Source organism: Plecotus auritus, assembly GCF_963455305.1.
Source record: "Plecotus auritus genome assembly, chromosome: 4".
NCBI lineage: Eukaryota > Metazoa > Chordata > Mammalia > Chiroptera > Vespertilionidae > Plecotus > Plecotus auritus.
The window spans coordinates 147,540,046-147,555,185 of NC_137775.1; the positions used below are offsets into that span (position 1 = coordinate 147,540,046).

Here is a 15,140-nt window from a genome sequence, read left to right on the forward strand (position 1 = left end):
CTGTGTGAATGGAGAAGGTGTCTGTGTGATACTGAAAAGCTAATCAAAATTAATTTGGCTTTTACCTTCAGCACCTGGTGTTTATAAAGAATCGCACCAGAGAAATGGCCTTTGAAACATCAGACACATTGCGCCCTCCCTATCATTATCTTTCTGCGCCCCCAGGTGCCTTTTGTGTACCAGGGGACAGGGCTGGCCTGAGAAGGAGTGAATTGTGTGGTGCCCTGATCCTCGCAACAGGGGACTCTTTATAGAAGGAGTCCTGCAAGAAAACTACATGAATTACTTTAAAATGATCCTGGAGACCTCCCCACTTTCACCCTCCCCACTTCTCCACCCTCTCATATACTGAGTGCTCTGGAAAAGATGGGGGGTAGGCTCTTGGCCAACCCCACACCACTTCCTCATCCCTACACTATGCATAATTCATTTCTGTTCAGACAAGACAAAATTCACCTTTGATTGTTGAATCTTAAATATTAATTTAGATATAGGAAGTGCATCTTATCTAAAGCCTTCTTTGTTTAAAAAGCATAAAGATCAAGATGTAATTTTTCTTTTTATATATATTTTATTGATTTCAGAGAGGAAGGGAGAGGGGGAGAGAGAGAGAGAAACGTCAATGATGACAGAGAAACATCATCGTCTGCCTCCTGCACGCCCCCTACTGGGGATCAAGCCCGAAACTGCAGCATGTGCCCTGACCAGGAATTGAACTATGACCTCCTGGTTCATAGGTTGCTGCTCAACCATTGAGCCACACTGCCAGGCTCAAGATGTAAATTTTGAAAATACAACAAGTCATCTGCAAGAACACTGTTTAAAATAGAGCAAGAACAGCTACTGTATTAGCCTACTCTTTTCCTAGTAGTTAAGTATATGCTGGACTCTCCCTGGTCTGCGTGGCCTATTTATGAAAAAATGAAGATAACGCTTGGTTTCAACTGGTCACTTTTCCTGCACTGAAAAGCAGAATTTCAAATCTGGACAATTACTAAACTTCAGAATTGATTTATTCTTTATCCCCAATCTGCATGACTTCTTTAAATCCATTAGCTTCCTGAATAGAACATCTGTTTGGCAAGCTTTCCAAGGTGCAAGGAAGATAGTACTTTCCCGGGGCTATTCGATTGTTGGGATATCATTTTTTGCCAAAGAGGTTACAACTGCCGGTGGAAAGACTCTAAGAAGAGATGTGGTTTGCCCCACACTTTGTTGAATTCCTTTGCTGTGCCTCTATAGTCTAAAGTATAAAAAAAAAATGCAGTATTTTGCTTATTTTCAAAACATATTCTTTTAATAACCTTAATTTCAATTAAAAAAAAAAGGATCACTTACACTCACTGGAGTTGGAATGCTTAAGTAAGCATTTGCCCTAAGAGGTATGTAGGAGAGCGATAAAAGCACTGGAGAGAAATGTTTTATTCTCCCTTAATCTGACTGCTCAGTCGAACAATCAGAAGGAAATAATCACCTACGGCTAACTCCATTATTGCTGCTGATGGAGAAGAGGCATAACCATGATGAAAAGAAAGTCACGGACAACCAGGGCCTCCTGCATTAACCTTTGCAAGAGCTAGTGCCAGGCAGCCCTGCAGAGTCATTTGAATTGCATATTCATGTAATTTCTTCCCTGCCCCTATTCCTTACATCCCTTCTACATGAGATGCTCCTTGTTGTGGCTACTGACAATCCCTGGGTGATTGAGGAATTCTGAAAGCAGAAATATGCTAACAATCTGAAAAGTTTATTACGGATATGGGGATTAACAGTAGAAATGTAAAGACCTAAAATCAGTGTTGGATTTGTCTTGGACGGAACATTGTCATTGCAGGCGTGTTCCCGTTGTTAAGTGTTATTATCATGTGCATAGTGATGTCTGGGATAATGGGATCAGACACTACATAGTGTGTGACAACTCAGATTAATTGTAGATTTCAGCTGTTTTCCAAATTGAACATAATTACTTGTCTGGTACTACATGGATGGAATGGAAATAGCCATTCTTATTCCTGGAAGAATTATTTTTTTTGTTCTTCCATGTGTTATATGGGATAACTGCTACAAGAATAAACAAACCCATGAATGGGAGTTTCTTTCTCCTACCACTTCACAACTTCAAGCTTTGCTATACTAGTTTTTTTTAGGTCAAATCATATCAAGATGCCCCTTTTATGTTCAGGGTCCTAACGTTCTTATTACTAACATCTGGTTTTCTTTAATCCTGTTTGCCCACTCACCTGCTGATATTGATGGGGAAAAAGCAAAACTTCTTGAAGACTGTAAGTGTCTTTTGGCAATTACTAGGCAATGCGAAAATTTGGCCATGTTTTTGTTTTTGAGTGAATAGTGTGAATTAAATGCACAATTTTATGTTTTGTGACTAACGTTTTTAAGCATGTGTATTTATTGTGGCTAAACGTTAAAAATACCAAGAAGCAAGTTTAATATATTCCCTGCACGAATTCTGAAGACTCAGGTATTACTATTTTTCATTTACCAATACTATGTTCTACTAACGTCTGTGCTTATTTTCACTTCTGATGTAACTCAATGAGAAAATTCACTCCATTTAAAGAGAATGACTATCTGGTTCTAAATGCTAGCAAATGTGTGCTGGAATACAGACATGTCTTTTGGTCCCTTTTAGAAATTGGATGCATGCAGACGCTTCCTCCAAATGGCATCTACATACCCTGTTATCCTTCTTCAGCTTGTGGACTGTGTAGTCAGGTGTTTTCAGGTGCCATTGGTATAATGGCCTGGAGAATCTGAATGTTGTTTTGAAGTGTGCAAAAGGCAATAAACAGCCCTCCCTCATAGCGTTTCCAAGTGGCCTGCTCTAAGCAAAAACTTCTGCTACCCCTCGGCATCCGTTGAACAGTATCTATCATCTACCTAAAAAAAAGTTTTCAGGCAAATGAAAAATCCTTTGATGTTGGATTAACTAGAAAAATTATGTGAAACCACCTTTTTTTCCATATTACTTCAAAGCATTTGTTAGTAGCTAGGTGATCTAAGCACTGTTCATATAGGTAGGTCTCGACGGTAAACGCCTGGCAGTTAGGAGTGACATCTAAGCCAGTTCTATTGCAAACACATGAATATAAGTTCTAAGTCTGAAACTACCAGTCTTCCACCTCTGTCCCTTGCAGAAAAGCACGAGGAATTGGGCTGAGTCACGCCTAAGAATTCCCTCACCTACCACCTATGTCCACCGTTCCCTGGGTGTGAAATTCCAGGTTTCTTTCCATCATCCCAAACTCTATACTCCCAGAGCATACAGGATCACTCAAAGGTGAAGCTGGTCCAAACAAAAATGATTGTGATAATAATGTAAACATAGAGAACATTGATGAACCATTATAGTATTGGCATGTACTAATAATTTTACACAGATTGTTTTATTTAATCCTCCAGTGACTCTAGGAGTTAGATACTACTTTCAAACCCCATTTTCTCTCTAAGGAAACTAGGTCTTACAGAAGTTAAAAAATTTGCTTGAGGTCTCAAAATTGGTAAGAAAGAAACAGACTAGTTCTTAGCCACCAGACCAAACTGCTAGCCAACATCGGGAACTGACATGGCTGGAAGAATGAGGTTTCTGTGTTGTGGTGGAGGCTGGGAAGAGCAGCTGGCTTACCAGGAGGCCAAGGAGGGGGACAGATCTTGCTAAAGGGAGGAGAAATTGACACTGTCCAGTATCCTGCACTTAATAGGTGCACAATAAAAAAATGACAGTGATGGCTTCATCTTTTGACCTGTTTTTAGGTGTCATTTGGATACTTAGTAAAAGATGTCTGGTGGACAGCACAAGGCTGGAGACCAAGCAAGAGAAGAGACCCATATTTGCAGGTTTATAAGACATTGGATGTGGAAGTGATAAATTTAGCCCTGGCCACAGTAAAGAAAGACAAGAGCAGAGCGCAGTTATTAAGCTTAGGGAAACACTTGGTTGTCAGTGGAAGAGATTTCCCAGAGGATGCACAGAGCATGGGCAAAGGAAAGGGTAGATCTAGAATATGAAAAACTTCAATGACTGAGATAACTCTTTGTTCCGGAGGGGGGCACTATATATGGCAAAATGTTTAGCAGCACCTCACGTCTCTGCAGTAATAGATGCCAGTACCACCCCTAGTCTCAGAGATGACAACCAAAGTCATCTCTAGATATGGCCAGGGGTGGGGGCAAACTGCCCTGGTTGAGGAACTCTGGTCTATATGAATGGCTCTCCCAGTGTGCAAGTCAGTTGTTTCTACCAGGAGAGTTTGGCTCTTTTCTCTGCTGTGTGCCTTCCTAGTCAAGCCTAGTTGCTGCCTAAGCAAAAATAATAAGCTGACATAGATCATTTCTCTAGTCCTCTCCTGTTCTAACACTCCTGATTCTGATTTCACAAAAAGAACATGGTAATTTTAGAGTGAATTGAGTGTTGAATGTCCAGAAACCAGCTTTCTTCAGATTAAATTGTTCTGGGTCAATAACGGTTTCAGCCTATGATTTGATAATAAATAATCACATAACACTTTGAAGAGTGGAATGAAAATATTATCTCCTGTAACAGAGAACTTTCCAAATCTATTTATCTTCCAAATAAGACTTTTACCTTTGTTCTTACTAGCCACCTACATCCTGGTTCTAATAAGACATATCCAGTCACTAACTTAACCATCTTTTAAACATTAAGTTCTCAAATTTACTTGTTCCCAACATACAAGGTGGGGCAAAAGTAGGTCTACAGTTGTTTATATGGAATATAATACAATAGTTAATAAATAATAATACAAGAATAAACTTTGTGTTTCGCATACAAACACAAAGTTTATTCTTCGGGTACAAACACAAAGTTTATTCTTTATTAACTACTAGAGGCCTGGTGCATGAAATTCATGCATGGAGTGGGGAGGGGTTGGTGTCCCTCAGTCCAGCCTGAACTCTCTCTAATCTGGGACCCGTTGAGGGATTGAGCCTAAACGGGAAGTCGGACATTCCTCTCACAATCCGGGACTGCTGGCTCCCAACTGCTCGCCTGCCTGCCTGCCTTATTGCCCCTAACCGCTTCTGCCTGCCAGCCTGATCACCTCCTAACCACTCCCCTGCTAGCCTGATTGATGCCTAACTGCTCCCCTGCTGGTCCGATTGCCCTTACTGCCCTCCCCTGCCAGCCTGGTCACCCCTAACTGCCCTGCCCTACTGCTCTGGTCACCCCTAACTGTCCTCCCCTGCAGGCCTAGTTGCCTCCAATTGCCCTCCCCTTCTGGCTCGGTCACTCCTAACTTCCCTCCCTTGCCACCCCGGTCTCCCCTAACTGCCCTCCCCTGCAGGCCTGGACCCCCCAACTGCCCTCCCCTGCAGGCCTGGTCACCCCTAACTGCCCTCCCCTGCAGGCCTGGTCACCCCCATCTGCCCTCCCCTGCAGGCCTGGTCACCCCTAACTGCCCTCCCCTGCCAGCCCGATTGCCCCTAACTGCCCTCCTCTGCCAGCCCAGTCACCCCTGACTGCCCTCCCTTGCAGGCCTGGTCCCTCCCAACTGCCCTCCCCTGCTGGCCTGACCGCCCACAACTGCCCTCCCCTGCTGGCCATCTTGTGGCGGCCATCTGTGTCCACATGGGGGCGACCATCTTTGACCACATGGGGGAGGACGTATTATGTGTTGGAGTGACGGTCAATTTGCATATTACCTCTTTATTATATAGGATTGTATTATATTCCATATAAACAACTGTAGACCTACTTTTGCCCCACTCTGTATATTAACATATGTTAGCTCACTAATGAATATAAGTCAATTACTCTTTCCTAAGAAATGCAAATTTGCGACATCACTTAAATTTAATTGAAAGGCCTGTTTGAACCTATGGAATCAGAGCAATTTCTCATTGTTACATCAGAAAAGAAACAGTCCTAATATTAAACTTGTATTGGTAATTATTTTCCCAATCTTTTAGTGGGGGGAGATGGGCTTTGTGAGTTCATATGGGTTACCAAAGGAAGTTATTCCTTGACTTCAAAGTTTTAGGAGACTGCTGGTTAGAATCAACTGGGGCATGTGCTGCCACCATAGACATTACTAAAAGCATTTGGAGCATATTTAGTCTGGGGTAAGTGATTTGATATAGAAAAAATGATGGCTATTATGATATTAAATGATTTATTTCTTTACATTGTTCTTCTTTCTACAATTAAGTGGTACAACCTCCAACCATCATTCAACAGTCTCCAAAAGATTACATTATTGACCCTCGAGAGAACATTGTAATCCAATGTGAGGCCAAAGGGAAACCTCCTCCCAGGTGGGTGTGCTTTCCGCTTTGTCATAGTACTAAAAGTAAGCGCTGATATTAACACTGAGCTTAATTGCAGGCCCTGAACATCTTTCAAGTACCATTTGTAGGTTCACTGTTTTTTCTCTCTACTTACAGTCTGTTCTTTTTTGAAAACCCAGATAGCATTTCTGTATTCTGATGAGCATTCTGTAAGATGCTCAAAAATTGTGGGGAGATGTGGAAAGAGCATTCTAGTGGCTCTAATGGCCTTATGACATAGGCAAATCCCCCTTCTCTGGGCCTCAGTATCTTTATTTGTAAAATAAAGAACTTGAATTTGATGATTTCTAAGGCTATTTTATAGAGAGGTCTATAAAATAGCCTTAAGTAGGTTTACTAACTTGGCTGGGTTCAGTAACTCAGAATTTTCCAAATGGATCTTGCAATGAGCACTGCATGGCATTTTAGAGTTGGGAGAGATGCTAGAGATTATCTGGCCCAATGAATATATTTTATAGATGGGAAACTGATGCCTAGTAATTCTAGATAACTTACCCACGATCCCATGGTTAATTAGTGGATGATCGCTAACTTGTCCAGTAATATGTAGGAACTTGGGAGAGTTGGGTTATTATTATGAAAATGTAATGTGGAATATTAAGTAATAAAAAATGAAAATTTTTAAATTTTTTCTTTAACAAAAAAATATCCTTTAATTATATACCATAAAATTTACCCATTGTAAGTGTTTGCTTATTTTTAACCAATTGGCTGTTTTGTAACAATCACCACTCAGTTTTAGAACTTTTCCATTGTCCCCAAAGTTCCCTTATGCTCTTTTGCAGTAAATCTCCCTGCTACCCTGAGCCTCAGGCACTAATCTAATTTCTGTCTCAGATTTCATCTAAATTGAATATAACATGTACTCTTATGTACATTTGGCATCTTTCAGTTGGCATAATGTTTGGCTATTATGAATAATACTGCAATGAACATTCTGTGCAAGTCTTTGTGTAGACATTTGTTTTATTTCTCTTAGGTAGATACTTCAGAGTGGAATTGCTGGGTTGTATGATAAGTACTAGAGGCCCAGTGCACAAAATTCATGCACATTAAAAGGGGATTAATTAGAGGAAATAATTTAATATTGCTATTTGCCCTTTCTCTATAAAAGAAGTGTCAGAGATGAAAGAAAATTAGTAAAATGTATATGAAAACCTTCCTCCTGTCAGAGTCTGGGGCTCACCATGGGACCCAGAGTCAAGTACCCGCCCACCCACATGCACCTCAAAATCACGTGAGACCCAGACCCGGCTGCCTCCCCCGCCCCATTGGGCTAGATCCAGACCTGGCCAGTCCCACCCTTGTCAAGCCCTGCCAGGCAGGGGGTGTAGCCTCAGGTCCCTTGGCCCGGTGCCAGGATGGGGGGCGTAGCCTGAGGTCCCCCAGCCCAGACCGGGGCGGGGGGCGTGCCTTGAGGTCCTCCGTCAAGCCCTGCCAGATGAGGGACATGGCCTGAGATCCCCTGTCAAGCTCCACTGGGTGGGGGGCATGGCCTGAGGTCCCTTGTCAAACCCCATCAGACGGGGGTGCGCAGCCTCAGGTCCCCTGGCCCGGTGCTGGGGCAGGGAGCGCCGCCTGAGGTCCCCTGTCAAGCCCCGCCGGGCGGGGGGTGCAGTCTGAGGTCCCCTGGCTTGGCGCTGGGGTGGGGGAGCAGCCTGAGGTCCCCTAGGACGGGAAGTGCACCAGGACGGGAAGTGCACCTTGAGGTCCCCCATCAACCCCTGCCAGCAGGGGGGCGCAGCCTCAGGTCCCCCATCAAGCCCCGCTGAACAGGGGGCGCGGCCTGAGTTCCCCCGACCCAGCACTGGGGGTGCACCTTGAGGTCCCCTGTCAAGCCCCGCCAGGCAGGGGAGCACAGCCTCAGGTCTCCTGGCCTGGTGCTGGGGTGGGGGTGTGGCTTGAGGTCCCCTGGCCTGGTGCCCGGGTGGGGGACACAGCCTGAAGTCCCCTGTCAAGCCCCACCTGGTGGGGGGCGTGGCCTCAGGTCCCCTGGCCTGGTGCCAAGGCAGGAGATGGGGCCTGAGGTCCCCCAGCCTGATGCCAGGGCCGGGAGCACGGCCTGAGGTCCCCTGTCAAGCCCCACGGGGGCAGGGGAGGGCGTAGCCTCAGGTCCCTGCTGATTGCTCCTTAAGGCTCCTTAAGGGAACTAGGCCTCAGCTCTGGGTGCAGCCATCTTTGTGATGGAGTGATGGTCAATTAGCATATTCCCTCTTTATTATATAGGATATGTATAACTTCTTAAGAAAGTACCAAACCATTTTCCAAAGTGGCTCTCCCATTCTACTTACCCATCAGCAATGTATAAATGTCCCTATTTCTCCCCATCCTCTCCAACACTTGTTATTGTCTGTCTTGATTTTAGCTATTCTAGTGAGTGTGAAAAAGATGTTAATTTGCATTTCTCTAATGAGTAATGACATGAAACACCTTTTCATATGCTTATTAAATACTTCTATATCTTTTCTTGCTGAAATATCTATTTAAATAATTTGCTCATTTATTAATCGAGTTATTTGTCTTCTAATTACTGAGTTGTGAGAGTTCTTTATATATTCTAGATACAAGTCCTGTATTAGATACATGTTTGCAATTTTTTAAAAACTTCTTTTTATTTATTTTATTTATTTTATCTTTTCATCACCATTTATCCCCCCTGTGCCTTCTTCCACCTCCCACCGCCACAATCACCACACTGTTGTCTATGTCCAAGAGTTTTCTTCCTTGTTATTACTTGCTCAATTCCTTCACCACCACCTCTGAACCCTCCCCTCACCAGAGCTGTCTGCCTGCTCTCTATCTATGAGTCTGTTTCTATTTTGCTTGTTAGTTCAGTTTGTTCATTAAATTCCACATGAGTGAAATCATATGGTATTTGTCTTTCTCTAACTGGCTTATTTCACTTAGCATAATGTTTTCCAAGTCAATCCATGTTGTCACAAAGGGTAAAATTTTCTTCCATTTTACAGCTGAGTAGTATTCCATTGAGTCAATGTAACAAGCTGTTTTATCCAATCATTACTGATGGACACTTGGGCTGCTTCCAAATCTTGGCTATTGTAAATAGCATTGCAGTGAACATAGGGGTGCACATATTCTTTTGAATTAGTGTTTCGGGGTTGTTGTTTGTTTTCTTTTTTAGATAAATTCCAAGAAGTCAAATTACTAAGTCAAAGGCAGTTCCATTTTTAATTGTTTGAGGTAACTCCATACTGCTTTCCACAATGGCTGTACCAATCTGCATTCCCACCAACAGTGCACAAGAGTTCAATTTTCTCTACCTCACCAACACTTGTCATTTGTTGATGTTGATGGTAGCCATTCTGACAGGTGTGAGGTGATACCTCATTGTTGTTTTAATTTGCATCTCTCTGATGATCAATGACTTTGAACATCTTTTCATATGTCTGTTGGCCATCTGTATGTCCTCTTTGGAGAAGTGTCTATTCGGGTCCTTTGCCCATTTTTTAATTGGATTGTTTGGGGTTTTTTGGTGTTGAGTTGTATGAGTTCTTTATAAATTTTGGATATTAACCTCTTATCAGATATATCAGCAAATATGTTCTCCCATTCAGTGGATTGTCTTTTAATTTTGTTGATGGTTTCCTTTTGTTGTACAAAAAAATGTTTTAGTTTGATGTAGTCCCATTTATTTTTTTTATTTTGTTTCCCTTGCCTGAGGAGATATATAAAGAAAAAAATAATAGTACAAGGAATGTCTGAGATTTTACTATGTTTTCTTCTAAAATTTTTATGGTTTCCAGTCTAACAATTAAGTCTTTTATCCATTTTGAGTTTATTCTTACGTATGGTGTAAGAAGCTCCACAGGGTGGTATGAGAGTGCTTCCAATTGGCAGAGCTATTGCTTCCCCCTAGGCTGATGCTGCATGGATGGGAATGTTTTGTCCGAGAAAGATGGCTTCTGCAGTATAGGGGAATGACTCAGCACAGGGATCCTGGTGGCTGAACTCTCAGCTCTCTTCCCAGTGCCACCAACCCCAGACTCTCCTCACACAGCTCTAGTCCACTCTGCCCTCCCTCCACTTGATCCCAGGGTGAGTGACTACAAATGAAATTTTGTGCGTTGGCCCTTTAAGAGGGTGCCTGCATTTCTAGCCATCTCTGCCTGGGGACAGAAACATCCTGCTTTTCCCAGCCAGATGTTATGTAGGCTTCTTTCCGAGTTCTGGCGCTCTTGCCTGGAGAGTCTGGCTTGGGGTTTATACCCCACACTTCTCAGGGGGAACCCTCCCACAGCTGAGATATCCTTCTAGAACTTCAGCTGCTGCCTGTGAGTGCCCTGCCATCCCTCTTGTACCTCTGTACCTCCTACCGGTCTCAATGTGTCCTCCTCTGTAAGTCCTTGGTTATAAGACTTCTCTCCAGCTAGTCTTCAGTTGGTTATTCAGGGTGATTTTTCTGTACTTTAATTGTAACTCCAGTTTTGTGCCGTGTCCAGCACGGGCAGGTTCGATGAGCCTGAGGAGGGGTGGTAAGGATTAAAGAAGACAGACAAGAGAATACAGCTGGGGCTCGGTGGGACGCTGCTTCTCTGATGGAGAGACAGCAACACCGCCTGCAAACCAAGTCTATTTTATAGTCAGAGCACACAAACCAAAACAAGGGTAGTGGTCAGCATGTTTACAATGTTCTTGTGAGTTTCACTTGTTTTGGCAGCACTTGCTGCACCTCCCACAGCCCATTAGCTACCCAGGAAGGAACTAGGGAGGGCTATAAGGTCAAGCTTAATTATGCTAGGAGAGCTCTGCCCTCCAAGCTGGGACTCGTTTGTGGCCCTGCCACAGGTCAGTCCACGGCTTAACCCTATAGCCGCTCCCTACACAGTTTGGTCCTGGGAGGAGGTGAGTATAGCTTCCATCTAATCTGCCACCATCTTGAATCTCAAATATTTTATTTCTGAATTTGTCTATTGCTGACCTTACCAAACTAGCACAGACTAGCACCTGAGAAAAAATTAATGTATACTAAATACTGAAGTATATAAAAATCTTTCATCAAAGGCTTGCTTCAAAACAATATAGTCGGACATATTAGAAACACTTGAACACTCAAGCCCTAACATGATATAATTTGATGGAGTTCCTCTTTAGTTTTACATGTACTTTATCTCAGCACTATTGATATTGTGGACAGATAATTTTTTGTTGTGGAAATGGGGGCTGTCCTGTGCATTATAGGTTATTTAGCAGCATCTCTAACCTGTACTTAGTATATGCCAATGGCACCACCACACTGCCTCCCACCCTAGCAGTTGTCACAACTACTACTATAAGGAGAGCAGTAAGAAGGGAAATCCAAGTGGTCCTGAAAAACAGTGAAGTTTAGAGATTTATCCCTTTGTATGAGCATGGCCCTTGTGACTAGTTATAAAGTATTTAATTACATGAGCACTGTGAGTTTTATATAAGAAAATCTTTTATATAAATGAAATTGAAAAAGAAGAATTTCAGTTGATAATTTGAAATAATGCCTATGGAATTTATAAAATTATCTTTAGAATTAAAAATTCTCAAAATACATTATATATAGATTTACCACTTTCAATAACCAACATTTAAAACGCCATTGAACTTGCATTTCTTCCCATCCTACACTTTGCACTTTGGCAATTTGAAACTTGTCTGATTACTTGTGAAGGCCTTCCTTGTCACATTTCAGCCCAGAGCAAATTGTTGTAGATAGGTCAACTCTATGAACAATGGAGTTTACAATAAAAATGCTAATGAAGCTCTAAGATAGTGTGCCTAGGAGGCCTCCTTTCTATATTTCTTTGAAAACTGACAGGCAATCTGTGTGCATGATTTCTTTATTGAGTCAGATTTTGGATAGTCCTAATAAAGACATGTACCTTAAAATATGTGGCCAGCACTCTTTTGTAAGTCATGATTCAATGAAACATTTTAGGTGTGAAGCCTATTGCTCTTTTATGGAATATCAAAATCTAATAATTATTTCTGAAAACACATAAACTACTAGGAATTTGTTAAAGAGTAAGTAATCCTGATTTTATGTCTTGGGCAGCTTCTCCTGGACCCGAAATGGGACTCATTTTGACATAGATAAAGACCCTCTCGTCACCATGAAGACTGGCTCAGGAACCCTCGTAATTAACATTATGAGCGAAGGGAAAGCGGAGACCTATGAAGGAGTCTATCAGTGTACAGCCAGGAACGAACGTGGAGCTGCGATTTCTAATAACATTGTTGTTCGTCCATCCAGTAAGTGGGACTTGTCCACCAACAGGTGGATCTTTTTAAAGCATGGCTCTGAGACTCAGCATCTGTTACATCACCCAAATACTATTATGAGTAGATAACAGCATTGATTCCAATAATCTGACTTTGTTTTGCATAAAAATTATTGCCCCTTTCCGCTTTACCCTAAGTTCCTCAGCCTAATTCTTTGTCAGTCCAGTATGTCTTTTATATAAGTCCCGATTAAAACACCAGGGGTAAGAAAAGTGTTTCTTTCCTGAATTGATATAATTATTGATTTCTTATGTATTTTATGTATGAACAAACTTCTTACAGCCAGGTGGAATAAATTCAGTATGAAATGGGTAATGAGGTGTGTTATTTATTTAAAACATTCTTTTTTTTATTGTTTGAAGTATTACAAATAGTAGTACATATGTCTCCTTTTTTTTCCCCCATTGACCTCCCCCCCCCCGGCCTCCCCTACCCCCCAGTACATGCCTTTACCTGCCCCCCCCCCCCCCCGCAGTGTCTTGTATCGATTGGTTATGCTTATATGCATGCGTACAAGTCCTTCGGTTGATCTCTTACAGCACCCCCCGCCCCCGCAACCTCCCCTGCCTTCCCGCTGTAGTTTGACAATGCTTCTTTGCCTCTGTATCTATTTTTCCCCCCATTTCTTTCCTTTAAAAAATCTTGCCTCTGCAGACTAGAAATAAACATATAATAACAAAAAATGTTTGAGTCCCAATTTCAATGTCCAACAGTTCTGAGTCCCTGTTTCAATGTCAAACAGTTCCTTATGTGTACATGTCATGTCAGCAATGATATCTGGATGGTGGGCACATGGTGGCAATGCAGGTCCGACCTTCTCTGGTTTGGTCCTAGGCAACCTGCTGCGTCGCACAGCTGCTGACTGCTAGCGTGGCAAGGCGTCGTCAGTGTCTTCCATCTCTGGACTGTTTCTCCTCTTGTCTTCGTGGTTGGAGCAGACCTGTCAATTCCTCTCTGTTGCAGAAATCCACATGGTCTTGGAGTTGTTTTCTGAAAATATACAAACATATTCTCGACCAAAAGTTAATAAAGGAATCTTTTCTATATAATTGATTTGGGATCCTTTTTATTTGTTTCAAAATTCAGGTAGAAATAGAGGGGCCTCACTGCCTTGCTATTACGTGGTTGTTTTTGCAGTGTTTTGTACCCAAATCCTCTCAACAGCTCAAGAGCATAGATTTCAAGAAAAATGACCATTGGCAGTTCTAGTCATTTTAAAAGCTTTTTAAAATTACATGTGTAATATATATTCATTATATAAAAAATTAATTCCAAATAAAAAAATAAATGTAAACGTTACTCATGCATTCTTCCATTCAAGAAAATAATTACTGCTTTTTTTTCTAGATATGTTTGTATGTGTTTAAAATGAGCTCATTCTGAAGTACTATTTTATAACCTTTTCTGACTTAACTACGATACGTATATTCTCACACCAGTTTTATCAATAAGTATACTTATATAATATATAATACTGTATGATATTAAAAGGTGTAAGTGTATAGTTATGTTATTTGTTTTACAAGTCTTTGGCCGTTTAAGTGTTTTCCATTCTTTTGTGAAGAACATGCTTGTAATGAAATTATTAGGTATCTTTCGAATGATTTATTTAATATAAGTTCTTAGGCTTGGAATCACTGACTCAGAATTTATACTATTAATGGCACAGAATTAAAATTTTCTTTTTTTTTTTTACTTTCAACACTGTATTTAAAATTTATTTTCTTGTTATCTTCATGTATACAAATGCTGAGTTACAATTTCCCCAAAAGTTTAGTTTGTCTTTCTAGTGCTCTTTTTAATGCAGCAATAACTTAGAAATTGTTATTTCATATCATAGGGTCACCGTTGTGGACCAAAGAAAAACTTGAACCAATAACACTTCGAAGTGGCCAGTCTTTGGTACTTCCCTGCAGACCTCCAATTGGATTACCACCAGCTATAATATTCTGGATGGATAATTGTAAGTTTTAATAATATGAATTTCTTTCTTTCAGAGTCTGATAATTATTTGTTGTCAAAATAAATTATTATCACTTGTGATTCATAAAATGTTTATAAAATGTTTTAGAGATGCCCAGGAAAATAAATGCTCATTGAAATAAATTTCATTTCATTCATTCATTTGGTTTTGTTGAGCACCTACTATGTTCCAGGCAGTGCTCTAAATAAACCAAACAAATTTCCTGCTCTCCTCGAGCTTATATTCTATGCAGCAGGAATAGATGGGCGTGGAGAAAGAAGCAGACAATAAATGCATGTTGAAAGTATGTGTCAGTTTGCAATCAGTACTAGGAAGGAAAATCAGCAGCGTTTTAAGCAGAGAATTAATGGAATGAGAGCAAGACAAGCCCCTAAATATCTGGGTGGAAAGGGAAAAACTGGCACGAGCCCGTAAGGCAGGAGCACCGTGGTGTGTGTAAAAGGCAGCAGGGAGGCCAGTGGGGCCAGACTCAGTGAGTCCAAGGGGAGAGTGATAGGAAAGGTCAGAAAAGCCCATGGGCTCCATGCAGAGGGCTGTGGCTTTGCTTTGAATGAAGTAGGAG

At 41.6% G+C, this 15,140-nt stretch overlaps 1 protein-coding gene across 48 annotated transcripts in view; it reads left to right on the forward strand.

Moving 5' to 3' along the window:
- Positions 1 to 15,140, forward strand: part of NRCAM (neuronal cell adhesion molecule) — a 278,384-nt gene that overhangs the window by 187,859 nt on the left and 75,385 nt on the right. For 30 of the 48 annotated variants that reach the window (XM_080663272.1, XM_080663305.1, XM_080663281.1 and 27 more), the window contains 4 exons: positions 2,265 to 2,282; positions 6,186 to 6,291; positions 12,368 to 12,564; positions 14,435 to 14,557. In XM_080663272.1, coding sequence (XP_080519398.1) covers positions 2,265 to 2,282; positions 6,186 to 6,291; positions 12,368 to 12,564; positions 14,435 to 14,557 — 444 coding nt within the window. The remainder of the gene's footprint in view (positions 1 to 2,264; positions 2,283 to 6,185; positions 6,292 to 12,367; positions 12,565 to 14,434; positions 14,558 to 15,140) is intronic. The other 18 variants (XM_080663312.1, XM_080663309.1, XM_080663313.1 and 15 more) reach the window with 1 other exon arrangement.